General features: G+C 38.3%; 4 protein-coding genes and 1 long non-coding RNA gene across 10 annotated transcripts; 3 read left to right on the top strand and 2 right to left on the bottom strand.

The window, feature by feature from the left end:
- Positions 1–106: 106 nt before the first annotated feature.
- GrlHz (Gustatory receptor-like Holozoa) lies at positions 107–2,329 on the top strand. Of its 2 annotated transcripts, none has more exons than XM_068290871.1 (3): positions 107–400; positions 1,035–1,192; positions 1,246–2,329. In XM_068290871.1, the coding sequence occupies exons 1-3, from the start codon at positions 266–268 to the stop codon at positions 2,267–2,269; spliced, it is 1,317 nt and encodes a 438-aa protein (XP_068146972.1). In that variant the 5' UTR covers positions 107–265; the 3' UTR covers positions 2,270–2,329. The 2 variants fall into 2 exon arrangements, with proteins under 2 accessions (XP_068146972.1, XP_068146973.1); XM_068290872.1 differs by having other exon boundaries at positions 289–408.
- A 170-nt stretch (positions 2,330–2,499) lies between these two features.
- On the bottom strand, positions 2,500–3,500 carry LOC137577408 (PRADC1-like protein). Its single transcript, XM_068290873.1, has 2 exons — positions 3,137–3,500; positions 2,500–3,054 (listed from the first exon to the last, which is right to left on the bottom strand). The coding sequence occupies exons 1-2, from the start codon at positions 3,448–3,450 to the stop codon at positions 2,760–2,762; spliced, it is 609 nt and encodes a 202-aa protein (XP_068146974.1). The 5' UTR covers positions 3,451–3,500; the 3' UTR covers positions 2,500–2,759.
- Positions 3,501–4,064: 564 nt separating this feature from the next.
- On the top strand, positions 4,065–6,037 carry CNBP (CCHC-type zinc finger nucleic acid binding protein). The gene has a single exon (XM_068288569.1). It carries the CDS (start codon positions 4,293–4,295, stop codon positions 4,758–4,760), a length of 468 nt encoding a protein of 155 aa, XP_068144670.1. The 5' UTR covers positions 4,065–4,292; the 3' UTR covers positions 4,761–6,037.
- A 1,894-nt stretch (positions 6,038–7,931) lies between these two features.
- ReepA (Receptor expression enhancing protein A) lies at positions 7,932–16,430 on the bottom strand. 5 transcript variants are annotated; one of them, XM_068289436.1, is made up of 9 exons: positions 15,971–16,430; positions 15,782–15,861; positions 12,809–12,881; positions 12,542–12,739; positions 12,364–12,477; positions 9,833–10,107; positions 9,640–9,766; positions 8,737–9,568; positions 7,932–8,378 (listed from the first exon to the last, which is right to left on the bottom strand). In XM_068289436.1, the coding sequence occupies exons 2-9, from the start codon at positions 15,811–15,813 to the stop codon at positions 8,359–8,361; spliced, it is 1,671 nt and encodes a 556-aa protein (XP_068145537.1). In that variant the 5' UTR covers positions 15,814–15,861; positions 15,971–16,430; the 3' UTR covers positions 7,932–8,358. The 5 variants fall into 5 exon arrangements, with proteins under 5 accessions (XP_068145537.1, XP_068145536.1, XP_068145538.1 ...); XM_068289435.1 differs by having other exon boundaries at positions 8,620–9,568; positions 15,971–16,429; XM_068289437.1 differs by lacking the exon at positions 8,737–9,568 and having other exon boundaries at positions 15,971–16,424.
- Positions 8,014–10,277, top strand: LOC137576379 (uncharacterized). The gene is made up of 2 exons (XR_011032290.1): positions 8,014–8,477; positions 9,560–10,277. It is a non-coding gene; the product is annotated as an uncharacterized lncRNA (long non-coding RNA).
- Positions 16,431–16,488: the final 58 nt, after the last annotated feature.

The following is a 16,488-nucleotide window of genomic DNA, read 5'->3' as shown; positions in this document are numbered from 1 at the left end:
GCCGAGCACACACACACACGCCTCCACACTTGTCCGCCTTCGTCGCCCATCAGCTCGTTGGTCATCCTGGCGGCTCGCTAGAGTTTCTATCGCCATCGCCAGTTATTGCTCAGCTTTCAGACGGTAACGATCATCTATAAGCGCTCTCTCATTTTCTCTGCCGATTTCTCGGGTTATGGCTCACTGTTGAGAGCAATGTGTTGTTGTTATTGTTGTCGTCGCTGTCTGTCGCTGTTGTTGCATCCGAAATTTGTCTTTGTCTGTCATGTTTCGTCATAATGCGGAAAGTTCCTTTTGCTTCATCAATCGTCTCAATGGAAATGGAAATCTCAATGATGAACTCCAGCAGCCGGGCGAACACGAGCCAACATCAGCTATTTTGGATTATTGCAAACGCAAGGTGGTTGGGTGTGTCCAATGAGAAAACAAAAACAATAATAAAACCATATAATGTTCTTAAAGAAAGCGTATAGATCTATATTATACACAGATAAAAATGTACAAACATACATTTCGTATGTAAATACAGTGAATCTTTCCTATAAAGAACCAAAAGAAAATGTTCATTGCCGAATGAATCAGGCTTCTTTTCGTTTTGGATTAGAAATTCGACTAAAATTATTGTAATTTGTTTCCCCATCAAATCGTCTTATTTAGTTAATGTCATTAACTCACAAATATTTAAATATTTAAGAACTATAGCACTTAATTGTTTGTGTCTTTTAAATTATTTCATATGAAAATCCAGAGGGTAGTCCGATTTTCCCATTAATTTTTAACTTTTTTCGACTTTCTTTCACTGACAAATTGTTGATGGCAAAAATCTTGGTTCCGATAAAATGCTCTAGATTAGAGAAATATATATAATAATATAACAACTAACACGTAGAATTCTTTAAAGGTACACCTTGGGATAGCTTGACTGTATATAGAAATTAGATTAAAAAAAATGAGTGAATGTATACAAGTTGGATAAGTAGTTGCTGTTAAGCATATAACTCTGAGAGACACTTATCAATGACTTTATCTTGCAGTTCCTGCGTCCCTATGTGGCCATATTGAGCCTGGTGGGTCTGAATCCCATATCGACGGACATGAGTAATGTGCGTGCCTGTTGCAGTTATGTTCAGGCATTGATGGTATTCTTCGCCCTTTTCCTTGGCTATGTTTTGCGCTACATTTGCGGTTATAGGTAAGCAGAGTGATCCTTAATAGTGGGTAAACTAATTTCATTTATTTTCACAGGGGCGATCGTGGTTTCAACAGCTACAGGGATATACATCCAGCTACTGCAAACAGTACAGATGGAGGTGGCGGCGCTTTCTCACCCAATACCATAGGCGAACTATTGTTTGGCTATGTGGTGCCAAGTGGTTTGAATCTTTTGGGTTTCGTATCGGCTGTCCTGGTCTGTAAAGTGATCGATCACGAGCAATTGCAGAATCTCATTGAACGAGTCTTTCTGATGTCGGCCAAGCCGAAACGTTTATGTCGCATGCTTTGGTTGTTTCTGGGATTGGCTCTGACTCTGCTGCTGTTGCTTTTTGCCTATGCCTGCTGTGTGGTGATTATGCAGCCGGAGAAAATCATTAAAATCGCTTGGTTAGCCGAGCTCCTACGTAATTGGGAGCTGTGCCTGAGAATCGCTTTACTTTGCACTGTACTCCTGCAGGATATGGTCGAGATTATCATCTTGAGTAGCTATTATATTGAGTGCTATTTGCTGCGTGTTCATTTGGAGAGTTTGTCACATAAATTGCTAATGCACTCCATTGACTCTTTGGACTGGATGCGTGAAGTATTGGAATTCCGCAAATTGCTGGAACGCCTCAATCAACATGTGGCCATTCCTGTCTGTTTTCTAATTGTAATGAATCTGTCATACGCATTTGCCGGTTTGGTCTATCTCTTCAAGGATTTTGATTTCCATTATTGTGCCCTCAAGTTGGTCCTTTTGAATATAGCCAATGTCATGCTGTGGCTCTTTTTGGGTCTTTTGCCATTCTTTGTGGCCTCATCGGTGACACGTGTTTGTCAGAATGCTCAGGCCAATGGCCATCAGATAAGAGTACGTCCATTTGTCTATCATAATACCTCAGCAGAAGATCTCAATTCGACTCTAATGTTTGCCTCATCGTTGGACATGTCGGCCAAACTCTTCCGTATGCCCATCCAAACAAATTATCTGTGTTTTGCCATACTTGTAATTAGCATAGTGATACTCACATTGGGCATGTGCTTAAACCTCACAGCTCTGGGAAAGATCTAAATATTGCGTACATTACTAACATGTATTAATAAATATTTCTATATATGTACCTAAATGAAATATTTGTATTAGTTTTTGAATATCATTAAACCGTTTTCCATAACCATTTGTCCAGAATATCCCGAAACTAGCTTTATACAAGGTGGAAACTCAAGATAATCTAACCAATCCATCCCTCTTTTCAAATAGTCAAAATGAGTTCTACAAATATTTGACTAGCTTAGAAACTGTTCTGTTTAGCAATTATTTACAATTTACTTGTCTCTTTTTTTATTATTTGGTATTGCTTGTTTACGAATTAGCTACTTAATATTATTAACAGTTTAGTTTTAGTCTCAGTTTTCGTGTTTTTCTTTTCTGTTCTCATCTGATTTAAAAAATAAAACTAGCAATGCTCTGACTAAGTATGCACTTTGGTTACAAAATATCCGGTGTCCCTTGGATTAATCCTTCTCATCGGCCTCCTCCGCCTATTCACTTTCTGTATGCCTCACCAGCCCAACCAGGGCGGATGATTGATTTTTGATGGCGGTGTGAAGGTCAGATTGACTGGTATATTAATTAGGGCATGAACTCGCTTTAAACGCAATAATGTGGAGCGTATCATAACGCCATTTTTTCCCAATAGAAACCCAGCGGGTATGGTAGCATCCCGATTGGTTTTATCGTGGACCATCTCAATGTAGTATTCAAATTCTGGGGAATTTGTATTATACTCGCTGACAATGGCGCCCACGGCTCCAGCAGCCTCTGCCTGAAGCGTTTTGGTAACGAACGAGCATTCCCTAGAAAAATTTGACGTGTAGATAGATAAAAAAAAAAGGGAAGTCAAGTGAACTATTTATCTCGTGCAAATTTTTTTCTCACCCTCTGTCTATTAGGGCAATGCTCCCTTCCAGGTCTCGGGCATTTCTGATCTTTTGACAGGCTCCGGGGGGATCTGTTAAAACTAACGGTACTCCTTCCAATTTGTGCTTAGTAAATGAACCGCCAAAATCCTTAGCCGGCCTCAGTCGATACGTGTACTCCAAATCTTGGGGAGAGATAATCTCAAAGAAAACATCACCGGCTATTATGTCCTGTGTCGTAATTGGCATCGATATCGTTGTGGTGGCTTCGGCACAATTTCGGCATAATGTCGCGACGACAAATATTAAACATGACCAAGCAATCAAGATCATAACTTTACAGCATAAATTACAAAAACAAAAAACCAACTACATTTGGTTACACGTGTAGAAAGCAAATTCTTGACATTTACTTCAAGTTGTCGAATGTCATAAATTATCTACATCTACACCAAAAATTACCGTTTTAACGACAAAAATACAGTCCTACTTAAAAACATTCCATAAATATATTTATCGCATTGAAGACTGTTTCATATATGCATGCACACATAAATATAATTAACACACTTTTATTCATATAAGAACTTATACATACATACATTCCCTTAAAATAATAAGGATGCTAAGTGCAAATATCAATAAAAACGCTTTCCAACCTGATTTTTGCTGCTTTAGCAGGTATTGGAACCCTTGTCAATTCATAACTAAATTATTTGAAGCGTATTCTCATATTTTTCATACATATATCAAGTTATTCTCACTTTCATTTCGATTTCCGATCCGAATTCTACAAGTTCGTGCCACTGTGCACGCATGGCGCCGAATCAACCCTGTGACGCAAGCACATTTATTGAGTCATTTTTAGTATTTTTTTACGCGAACTTGGTATTTTTGTGGAAAAAATCGAGATTTTTGGTCTTGTAGCGTGAAAAACACTAGCGGTAGCCATTTTAACTTTTGGCGTCGAAAAAACGGCGAGGAGGAAATTGTGTCGCCTGGAAGAAAAGAGTCCTTTTCGTGTCGCATTTAGCACAGCAAGCAAGCGAAGTCTCTGGAAGTGTACAGAAAAAATATTGGAGTGTGTGTTCCAAAAGAAGCTGAAGGAGCCGAAGTTCAGTTGAGTTAACTTTTCGTTACTAAAATTTAAAGAAAAAACCCCAAGAGAAGACAAAATGTCGATGTCTGCCACGTGCTACAAGTGCAACCGGCCGGGCCACTTTGCCCGGGACTGCAGTCTCGGCGGCAGCGGTGGAGGTGGTGGCGGCGGTATGCGTGGTGATGGCGGCGGCATGCGTCGCAATCGCGAAAAGTGTTACAAATGCAATCAATTTGGGCACTTTGCACGTGCCTGCCCCGAGGAGGCTGAGCGATGCTATCGCTGCAACGGCATTGGCCACATCTCGAAGGATTGCACTCAGGCTGATAATCCCACTTGCTACAAGTGCAACAAGCCTGGTCATTGGGTGCGCAACTGCCCAGAGGCTGTCAACGACCGTGGACCGGCCAATGTGTCCTGCTACAAATGTAATCGTACTGGACACATCTCCAAGAATTGTCCGGAGACATCGAAAACTTGCTATGGCTGTGGCAAGAGTGGACATCTAAGGCGCGAGTGCGATGAGAAGGGCGGACGGAACTAGGAGAATGCTACGAGGACGACCACCCAACTAAAGCAGAGAGATGAAGAAGGAAGGAGAGGAGAAGAAATTTAAACACTAAAAAATAAATCTAAACCCCCAAGCAGCACCCAAGTCAAGATCAACCACCACACCACACCACTTTCACACACACACATAAACGCGCATACATACTTATACTCATACATAGACACACACACACACAAAGCAACATACATACATCTAATCTCTGATTCCAAAAGCTGAGCCTGCAGCGCGGTGCCAACTAAGAAGAAAAAAAGTACACTCTAGAAGAAAACCAAGAAGAAGAAGACTTAGAGGAGTAAGAAGAAGAAGGACGACGACGCAGCTGACGACACGAACACGATGATGATGATGATGAAGAAAGATGATGAAACAACAAAAAACCAACAACAAAAACCACTTTTAATTATCGATTATATACATACATATAATGCTGCAACAACAACAACAAAGTGTTTAAATTTACTATTTGAAGAAAATAACAAGCAAGAGAAAGCAAAAAAAATAAGAAAAACCTATATAAGAATATATAAAACTACCTTAAAAATGGAAAAAAAAAAAAAAAAAATTACAAAAAAAAAAAAACGCAAAGAAGCAACACAACTCCATCCAGCTGCTGCTACTGCTGCTGCCGGCGAACCCAAAACAAAGACCCATTTTAAAACTCGCCCGGCAAGATCTCGAGAACCTACGAAGAAGACCAAGACTAAACAAGAAAAAAATGAAGCATTTGAACTATAATGGAGAAAAGGGAAGACTCGGAAAAACAGAGAGAGAGAGAGAGAAGTGTGAGGCAGAGAGATTATATATATATAGATATATATATAGGGGGGAGAAGGGGGCGCAGCAAACTATCAACATAACAGAAATAAAAAGCAGAGAGAGATTCGACGACGACACAGTAGAAATGAGAGCGAAATATGCTGAATTGATGAAATGAAGACCCCAAAAAGCAACAACAACACCGCTGGAGAGGACATCAAATTCACAACAAAAAAAAAGAAGAAAAAATACTAAAAGAAACGAAAAAGTAAAGAAGTACTAACCCTACACACACACACACACACAAACATAAAAAGAAAATCAAATACACGCGAAGGGAAAGAAACTGTAATGAGAAGATGAAGAAAATAACACACACACAAAACATGAAGAAGAAGAAAATTTTCAAATATCACTGTGATTGTTTTTTAATTGTAAATTAAAATGCTGGAGCTGCTGATTTGAGACAAAAAAAAAATTATAAATCCTCCCAATGTGTTTTCTCTTTTATTCTTTATTTCGCTCCCGCTCTCTCTATTTCTCCTTGTCTTTTCTTTCTTTTTTGTTCAATAACCAGTTTGCCGGCAAAAAATGTTTTTTTTTGCAGCTGGAAACACATGGTGAGCCGGGCAGCTGTTGAGGGAACTCTCTTCCTTGTGCATGCACGCACACACACACAGCAACATGCAGAAGGGGGTTCGTTTGTATGTGTGTGCGTGTGTATATTAGTCGTCGTCTTCAGAGCCAAAGTACAGTCGCTGCTGCCGCTGCCTGCTGATGATGATGAAAAGTTTGCCAATCTACAAAAAAAAGGAGAGAGAGCTGTGGGGAGGGGACTCTGTGGGAGCCACTTTCAAATGCACTTGGCAACAAGCTTTGGCTTTCGTTTCTCCTCCGCAGACCGCTTTGATTGAGGGTCAAGGTCAGCTCTCTGCTCTCACACACACGCGCAAACATCAGCTGCTGCTCTGCGCAGAAGCAGCAGGGTACAACAAAAAAGAAGAAGCGAACTTGCACAACCAGAATCGGAGCGAGGATGAGGAGGATGTGGCTGACAATCTGGTTTATTTCTTTTTTTTTTTCCTACACAAATGTCCCTTGCAAATGAAATTATTAAACGTGCATGGCGAATCCATAAAAAAAACGCAACTCTTTTCATTAGGGTTACCCACGAAAACAAATTAATTGCTTATTTTTTTTTTGACATTTTCAGTTAATTTTTTATTTTGTAAAACTGTCCGTCTTAATTAAGCCACCTCTTTATGAATGTGTTTGCTTAATTAAAACTAGTTTTAACCACATTTATTTCAGTTTGCTTTCAATAAAATATGCAAAAATTTATATTCAATAAGAAATGAATACTGGGTGTCGCAAAATTATTCAGCCTGTTGGAACAGGGTCTTAAAATGACACCTTCAGTTGCTTTTGGCTACTGATTCCTGATAATTGCCCTACCCTCCATTCTGTAGAGCTTTCTATAATTTTGACTTGCAATTTCAATTTGAGCCTGAATAAATATTTTCTTTAGTCTTATTAGACTTCTAATTATTTTCAAATACTTGGATGACTCAAAATAACAGGTCCTTTCAAAGCTTGACTCATTTCACATGCAACCAATACACACACAATATCTTTTAAATATCGCGTGTGCCACTTTATCATACAACAAATATTGGACAACGTTTAATGACTCAAATGCAACATTCATTAAAGTGATACACTCAAAAATACACTGCACTTTAGTTTCACTATACTGTTCCGTTAGAGATAAGAGTAAAGATAATATAGAAATGGTTATTCAGTTTTGAAGGAAATTAGTTAATAACAAATTAATAGAGTCAATTTTGTCTTTAACCGAAAACCGCTTTTAGAACTGTTTTACATTGATTAAGAAAACTTGAAATAATAAGTATAAAATTTCTATATTAGTGTTCTGTGTCTCCTAATATAATATTAAAGATTATGCAATGTTTTAGAAGAAATTAGTTAAACTTCTATAGAAGACAGACCAATTATTGATTGAATCGATAGACATTTTGTTATTTCATATTTTTCATTCGATCTTGCAGGAAACAAAGTAGTAAATAACTCAAATACAATTCTAAACTTTTAACAAATAATTATCAAATGATCAAATTCAAAAAAAAAACAGAATATACAGAGAATGTTTAACAAATATTAGCAAAGCAGTAAAAAAAAATATTTTATTCTCCATTCAACTTCAATAAAACTTCATGTTTTATGTCCAATTTGTAAGTCTCAATTTAATGTCGATATAGGTATTGTTTTTTTTTTTCATTTAATTATTATTTATAATATTCAGAATTTATGCTACAAATTTAATATCTTCTTTTTTTTCTATTTATAAATATTCTCATGAGATTTCCGTTTTCGATTTGTTATTCTTTTAGGTATTTTTCTTTTGGTTAATAAAATTGTGTTTTATGGGAGAACCTTTGGATTTGGGGCTATATTTAAATAGGATACAACTCTTCCCTTTTTCTTAATGCTAACTGAATAATCCATGCACTTGGAATCACATAAACAAAATACACAAGAAGTTATACATAAGTTTCATAGAGCTATTAATATCGATAATAAGGAGGATTAAGTTACAATTTAAACTAAAATTTGAGGTTCCGTTTTACAATCGATTAATATTATTTAGCAACCATCTGCGGGTGTGGGTGTGTGTGTGTGTGTGTGGAACTACTTTTCCGATTTATTGCGCGTTTTGGTTTGGCCAGGATTATTATTAGTTGAGACCTGAGTTTTATCTGTCTTACGGCTGCTGGTTCTGGGCAAAGTAGTGCAACTAGCAGACATGGATTTGTCCTAAAAAATATAGAGAGTCAAGAAGAATTTAATTAGTTGTTGGCTTCAGGAGAGTTTTCTTATGAAACAACATGCTGAAAATGCAAACAAGTTCATCTGGTTAGTAAAGGCAAACACTGTACAAAAAGACTGAATAAGGGCCATGGAAGTTAACATTGAGAGAGATTGCACGCGATGAACAGAAGGGGGAGGAGTGGTAGAAGAAACACTGCGGATGATCTGTAACGAAGCTGGAGCTTACTTCAGAGTTGCGTTTCTTTGCCCATTGCCAGCGGTCGGGGCTGTTCATCCGGCTCGTTTGGATTAGATTTACTGCGCAGCACATTAGCTTTTATATTCTTGAAGAGTAGCCCAATACCTGACTTTCTTGGTGTTCCGATTTCCGGTGTGCTAATTGTTGAATTGACACTTATTGTATCCGGCTGTTGATGTTGGGATGGCGTTAGGGATTGAGCTCTAGGGGGTAATGGTGGAGGCGGAGCTCTACCCTTGCCATGCTGAGCTGAGCGTGGACGGGGTGAAGGCGAAGGTGACGGCGTCGTCTCTGGTCTAAGTTGCTCTCGAAAACTATGCTTAATCTCTTCCAGTGTGGCCATCAAATCTCGTGGTGTCACAGGACGTGTAGGTGGTGTGGGATCAAGTGAAGAAGTGCTTACCACCAAAACAAATGGATCAACATTTAGAGAAGTTTCCACTGTGGCTATATTTGCTGTTTCTGTTTCTATATTCTCCAGTGCTTCTTGCGAGTTGGTTGAAATATTTTCTAGAGCTTCCTCAAAACAATCTTCACCTTCCAATGATTTTTGTGAACCATTTAAGGAGATTTCTAAAGCTTCTGTATCCCCACTTTGATTGGGTTCTTTGGTTTCTTCAACTGTATCGAGAATTTCTTTGGTTTTGGGTATTTCTACTGGAGGAACTGCTAAAGTATTGACCTCATTGCTTTCTTCTTGCAGTGTCGAAACTTTGTTAGATGCTTTTTCTGACTCCTCTTTTTTGGGAATTTCCATTAGTGGTTTAGCTTCGACTAAAATGGATTCGGCCTCATAGAAATTATCTTCTTCTTCATGGGCTATCAATTGAGGAGCCACATCCAAGTTGATTTCGTTATACTTCTCCTTGGCTAATTCTTGATAGTATAATTGATTTTCCATATAGACTTCATTTCTCATTTCTTCCAGCATCAAATGCTAACCGTAGAACAGCAATATCTCTAATTATATCGGAAGAAAACGAGATGAATATCAAATATTGAACCTACCTCATTACGTTTGGACTTCAAGCGTGCCTTGGAAGCATTTGTCATGGATGAAGTGCGACTGAGTCCACTAAGCGGTTCGGCACTCGAATAGCCAGAGCTTATATCATCCTGACTGCGTATGTTGTAGCTGAAAAAAGGGGAAGTAGATTGTTTAACATGAGTTATCCTTAACTCAATCGAATCACAAACTCACTTGTAATCTCCTGCATTTTTGGCAGTTACATCCACCTCAGTGAAATACATGCCAGTGGAGTGACGTGTACCACTTGCAGATCTGCCCACTGGTGTCTGATTTCTTGGACGCAGTAAACGTGTAGAGGAGGAGGTGGATGCATGTGGACGCATTACCACTGCTGAAGAGGACATCATCACATCATCTAATTCATCCTGAGTGCGATGCATATCAGGCTCACTGAGATCACTCAAGCTGTAGCTTCGCTTGATCGTCTGCACTAGATTGCCGCCACCCTTTAGTGTTTTTTTTCGATTTTTGTGGAGGAGAGTACAAAAAATGGGGACAAATACGATATGATGGAAATGGCATTCAATTTTGTATTCTATTTTCTATTTTTTAATTACAACTAGAGAAAAACTAAAACATTAAAAAAAAAATAAACCTAAATATGTATAAATAAGGATTGCAAATATACAACTTATTTAGCAGGAGGACAATATGGTGTGAGCGGCGTGTGTGTGTGTGTTGTGTGTGCAAACAGTTTATAAATTAAAGTTCGATTGTTTATTTTGAGTATCAATCAAGTTAATCTCCCTCCACGTCAACATCTGGAGTAGCTTCGCGCAATTTGCGACGTCCTCGAACGCTGCCAGCTGATCCATTGCTTGATTCTCCACGTGCTGAACGAGACTTGGAGCCACGACGAGTAGCTGGCACGGTGGCAGTAGCCCTCTTGGATTGGGTCTTCCTGCTCGGCAAGTCACGTAAGCGTGCCGCTCCAGCATCACCCACCAGCAGCTCCTCTTCTTCCATTCTCTCATTATCATCATCTCTGAGCACGTTTTCATTGTACTCGTATTCCGTCTCAGCATACGTATCCAAGATAGTCAGTGAGCTGGAACGTGGCATCCATTGGTGGTCAGTATCATCCCGGGATACATACAAATCATTGTCCGACTGCGACATCTGAATGCCGCGTGTTGTGGGTGCCGCAGCAATGGTCAACTGATAGGTCTAACCAGTTGTGGGGGGATTAGTAGTACAAGATGATGGTGGTAAGTAGCAGGCAGGCATTTTTTTGTTTTGTTTTTGGGTGCAAAGTAATTAATAAAAAATGCAAAGTGAAAAGAGCAAACAAAAAAAGAACAGAAAATAAATTAGGGAAAATAAATATAATATATTAAGAGAAAAATTTAAAGCAAATGGCAAAGAATTTAAATTTTTTTGTCTAAGGAGAACAAAAGGGGAGTACAACACACATCGAAAGAATGTGAAAAGCTGGGCAAAAGATTTCAACATCTATTTATATGCCCAACCCTAGAGAGGCGCAAAAAAACATATATTCAAATGGAAATTGTGCAACGCTAGCGAGGAGGGAAGACAGAGGGGAAATCGCCTCCGTTTGCGGCATATTAATACACAAATTGGAAGAGGAGTGAAGTGAAAACTACTTTATATTATATAGACTTAAATTAACACTTGCATAAGGCAGATAGAAGATTGATATAAGAATGCAATTGATGCACAAAGAGAATCGAGATGATTCAAGCAAATATTATTACTCCAGATGGCTTTTGTGTTGAATGTAACCAAAGTGACTAATCATACGGCAGACTGAGAATGCACACATAAGAGTTGGCCAAGTATTTAGATGGAATCTAAAGATATCCACCAAAAGAACCGACTGAGAACAAGAATCTAAAATCATTCTTTGGCTTCACTCTATTTCGATCGCATTGTATGGAAAGTTCTTCAAGTACTTGAATCTCTATTCAAATTGGCGTTAATTAATTTTCTGCAATTCGAATTCTTTTCATTTTAAATTTAATATATAAAGAATTAGTTTTTGGTTATTGCTTTCCATTCCATCCCTGTTAGCCTAGTCTAGTTCCTCTCTTTCTGATGAACATTGGCACGAACTCAAGTGTTTACATGGCACAGATATGTGAATATATACTATATATAGAAATTGTAACTCAATTTGTTTATAAATTTGTTTTGTTCTATGTCTGATGTAGTGTTTGCTTTCGATTTCTTTTTTTATTACAAAATATTTTCAACACATGACAAGAAAGTTGCTAAAAAGGGGACATATCATATGGATGGGGAATTCATTTTATCCTCTAATGTGGATCATTTCATTATTATTCTAGATACTAGAGAAACTCACACAGATAGAAGAACAAAACACGCAATAAATAAACTAAATAAGAATTAAAAACTAAATGATGCGATGCTAAATGATGATGATGATGAGAAGGCAAACTGCTTGTAGATTGTAGTTGCTGTTGGCTTGGCTTGGCTGATGATTAAGATGAGCGAGAGAAATATATATGTATATCTATATAGATGGGCGACGACGTAGACTCCCTCAACTTTGTATTGTTTTGCTGCTCATTTTATGCAACGACGCTGGAGGCAATTGAAAATGGCAAAGTGAATGAAAGATATATGTGTGTGTAGTGTTGTGTGTGTGTGAGTGCGGGTGTGTGCGAGTGTGTTTAAGAGAAACATTTTGGTGTGTAGTTTTCTTTAGGGAGAAGGCTCACCTTAATGGCCGTCTGCATGATAACATTTGTAGCATAGTTGACTCCCTTGGAGCCCAATTGTAGCACAGCCGAATAGCCGCGCTCTTTGGCCTGGTTCAAATACTCATCGATTTCCTAATCAAAGAGAGAAGATACATAATGAATTTATCATAGTAAGAGATACAAAGAGAAGGCGCACCTGTTCACGTCTTGTTAGCATCGGATGCACAAATTTGCGATATAATGTCGAGCTGCCCTTTGTGGCTGGCGAAAGTAGCCATAATACGATAACCACTTTCACTTCGTAATAAAATGGAAACCAGGACAAGAAAATATCGGTGAAGGTTTCAATGCAAGTGAAAAATGCAAAGACGATCCAATACATCATCCATTTTACCTGCGAAACAAGAGGAAATGTTTAGAGATTAGAGAGAAGTGGATTGGATTTCATGTTTTGAGTACTCACATATTCCTTGACATTTTTGGTACGCACCGCCTTATAGGAGGCATAGGCTGGATATAGGGTGCCAAAGAACAATCTGTAAGCGGGAAACAATAAATTTTGTGCACAAGTCCGTGGAGCTAAAAATATAACAATGAGCGAGCAAATGCAGGCCGTGTTGAAGGATAGACAGGGGAGAGGCCAACGCTGTAAGATCTCCAAAAGACGACCCAGAGCATTTAAATTCCTCACTACATTATGACCAGCTGGTGGAGCTTGAGGAGGGGAAGGTGGTGTGGACTCTATGATATAGCCACCATTGTAATCGAAGTCCTCATCCAAAGAGCTTAACGAATCACCCAATTGATACAACTGTCTTGGAGGAAGCTGCGGCCTTTGTTTGGCATAGATAAATTTGGAATAAACGGGTATAGCTTCCAGATCTTCGGTAACATCTTCCTCCTCAAGTGAATAACTTCTGCCATAGATGGGCAATGCTCTGCCTCCTACTCCTACTCCACCTCTGGTCTCATATTGTTGACGTAAACGTTTAACATTAGCCGGACGTTTGGGATAGTAAAACTGCGCGGAAGGGGGCAACTGCTGCTCCTCCTCCTGCTGATAGAGTAGTGACGGCGGCCGGCTCATGGCATGGCATTGTCCGCCGCTTTTATGCTGGTTCCTAGCCTCTAGAATGCCCAACACAGACTGGTCCAGATAGAGGAGAAAGAGCGCATAGCGCCTCTATGCTGCTCAGGTCTCTCAGGGGGGTCTATTAATAAACGAACGCGCACGCTAAAACGTTGGCACACATTGTTCGTGTCAATTGCTCATGAGCAGAAGAGAAAAACAGATTCAATCCATAGATATATGTACATATATATAGATCAATTCTATTTCGAAGGTTTATGCCGTGTCAAATGAATATCGAGAGTTCTCAACAATGAAACGTTAGAAGAGACAGAGAGAGAAAGATGCCGAGGATAATAGATTTATTAGATCTTCCAACGAACCTCGAGAATACATAACGAGAATAAGAAACTGAGTTTATATGATATAAAGTCCTTTTAAAATGCTGTTCAGAAGGGTACATATCTTATTTATAACTTCAGATCCTTAGGATAATACAGAAATCTTTTGGGCGTTTATGATAACGAGGATGCTATTAAGTAGTTACTCCTTACATTTGAATCTTTAATGATTCTTATAAGATTTATGAAATTTTGATTTTAAAAACTCTTTAAGGACACATTAGATCAAACCATATCCTTGTAGGATTGTAATACTCAACAGAGAACCCTTTTTTAAGACTCATCTTTTCACTCTTAGTATCTTGATCTTCCTTTAAGGACACTTTATCTAAACATATCTAGCATAGCAGTTATTTACAACTCGAGTCTCTTGAACTGTATCCCTCCTAAGACTGCAAATTTTTGGACTATATTTAGCCTGGTTAAAGATAGAAAACAAAGCGAAAATTACAGAAAACACTTTCGGCATGAACAGATGAAGTTAGCAAGCAAGTGTGTTCGAGATTTCGCTTCAGATACAGATCAGAAAATCAAAAAAGCTATAAATAATATAATATTAACAAGCATTTTTAGTGCTTTTCCATGGAGTCGTCGTTAATTTGGCCCCCAATCATTGACCATATTAAGCAAACCGATAAACGCCCGAGTGTGTGCCCCAGTGTCTCTCCCCCCACCTCACCGTGTGTGGAGTGCGTCGGCCTCAGACATACATACACACAATGCCAAATTGGGTGCAGTTGGTGATTGCCAGCCAGTTGGCGTTTTTAGGCGGAGGGAAGTGGTGGAAAAACAAACGGTACTTCTTTTTGAGTTTTTGGATGATTAATAAACAAAACAAATCTATATAAATTAATCTACAATTTGTGGTCTGTGCCAACCACGCTCGAGAAATCACAGTAAATTGAAAGCCACTGAAAAAACCACAGAGAAACAGAAACAGCAACAGAAATTAAGAAGACCGTGACGCCCACACAATTAGGAAACAGAATTCACAAGCCAATGACAAGGCCAAGCTTGAAAGATTTTTCAAAATATTTGAGAAAAACCAACACGATCGCTTTATACCCTGTAAATTTTGTGAACCAATTGATGACACTGACATTTAAATAGCATTAGGCGTCGTCTAAAGACTCACAAATAAACTTTAGGTAGGTGGAACTTCACTAAAAACAAGTCAATCTTATGTAAATTGTGTGAGTCATTGTCATAAAATTTTAAAATAGGTATATTTGATACCTACGTGGGATTTATTTGTATCTTTGGATGCATGTCCTAAAGAACACTACTTTAGTTTTATGCGATAGTTCTACGTGGGTTCTACGTAAGCACAGATGCTGAAATATGATAGCAATGAAATGAAACCTAATTAGGATCTCGAGATCCAGATGTTTTTCGAAGGTATACACGACAAAATGAGAACTTTCGAATGGATTACGTTGAAATTTTCAGAGTAACCTGCACAACATGGTTCAAAGACTTTTTGGGAAATATACGCATTTAGAATTAGAACTTCAGGTGCAAATGTTTTCTCAAAAATGGAAACTGATATGCAGTCCAAAAGATGAGTAATATGAAACTAAATGAGTATAATCATAAATAACGCTTTTAGAGAAACTTATTGAAAAGAGTCAATCAAAATACAGTTATAAGAACTGAAATAAATATACCCATAAATACTGCTTCTTATTAGTAGTAAGAAGCTAAATGAATATACTCATATATAGTCACTTGGGCGGTCAGCGTTTGCCTATTTAGAAATAAAACATTTCTATAAATCGATTGAGTAGAACTAAATTTACGATTGTGATAAAAATTCGTATATACCCCACCAACCATATGGCCTTTTATGTAGGGTATTATCAACTTTTTGGGGGTCAACATTGAAACTTGCTTTTTTTTGCTCGCTCTATGCCAACTTCACTTTGTTTGGTTGTTGTTCTTGTCGTTGGTTGTTAATATTACTCACATAATAAGCCGAGAGAACAAAGCGCTGATCATATTGATGATTTCCTCCTTGTCCTACACGTATCCTTTGTCCTTTGTTTTCTTTTTGTGTTTGTCGGAAAAAGAAAGAAAATTCAATTTTTAATTAGCATACTTTGTTGGTGCTTCTTCTTGCTCCTTCATCCCAATTCCTTTACACACACTAACTCACCCTTCTCCTCCACCTCCTTTCGTGCGCACTTTTGTCTCACTCCTTCACCTTTTTCACCAATTTAATTTATCCCTAAATTTAACTTGGTTATTTCTAAAAATTTCGCCTGGATTTTTACTTGTTGTTTTGTATGTTGTTATCGTGTGTAAAACAAAACTAAAATTAAACTAAATCTATTGAAATGAATTTCCTTGTTACAATTTTCGGATTGCTTCGATTTGAAAAAGCAACTACAACGCAATTTTTAGCACCGTGTTGCGCGTCTTTAGCTCTTAACTTATATCACTTGAATACATTTTTTGTGTATTGTTAAGTTTTTAATTCACAATTACACGGCCAATTTGTGTGCACTCGAGTAAATTTTTGTTCTATTCGCTGTTCGATGCATTTGCCCGCGTTCCAGCAACAATAAACGCTTTTGTTTAACACACACAGAAAGACAGAGACGGGAGAACAACAACAAAACAGCAGTGGTTTATCTGTTCTAGAGTTGCCAGCCCGCTTGCACCGATAACGCC

Source organism: Drosophila tropicalis, unplaced genomic scaffold (genome assembly GCF_018151085.1).
Source record: "Drosophila tropicalis isolate 14030-0801.00 unplaced genomic scaffold, ASM1815108v1 contig_593, whole genome shotgun sequence".
In the NCBI taxonomy this organism is placed as follows: domain Eukaryota; kingdom Metazoa; phylum Arthropoda; class Insecta; order Diptera; family Drosophilidae; genus Drosophila; species Drosophila tropicalis.
Note: the sequence above shows the minus strand (reverse complement) of the source record. Positions and strands in the feature narration are given on the sequence as shown.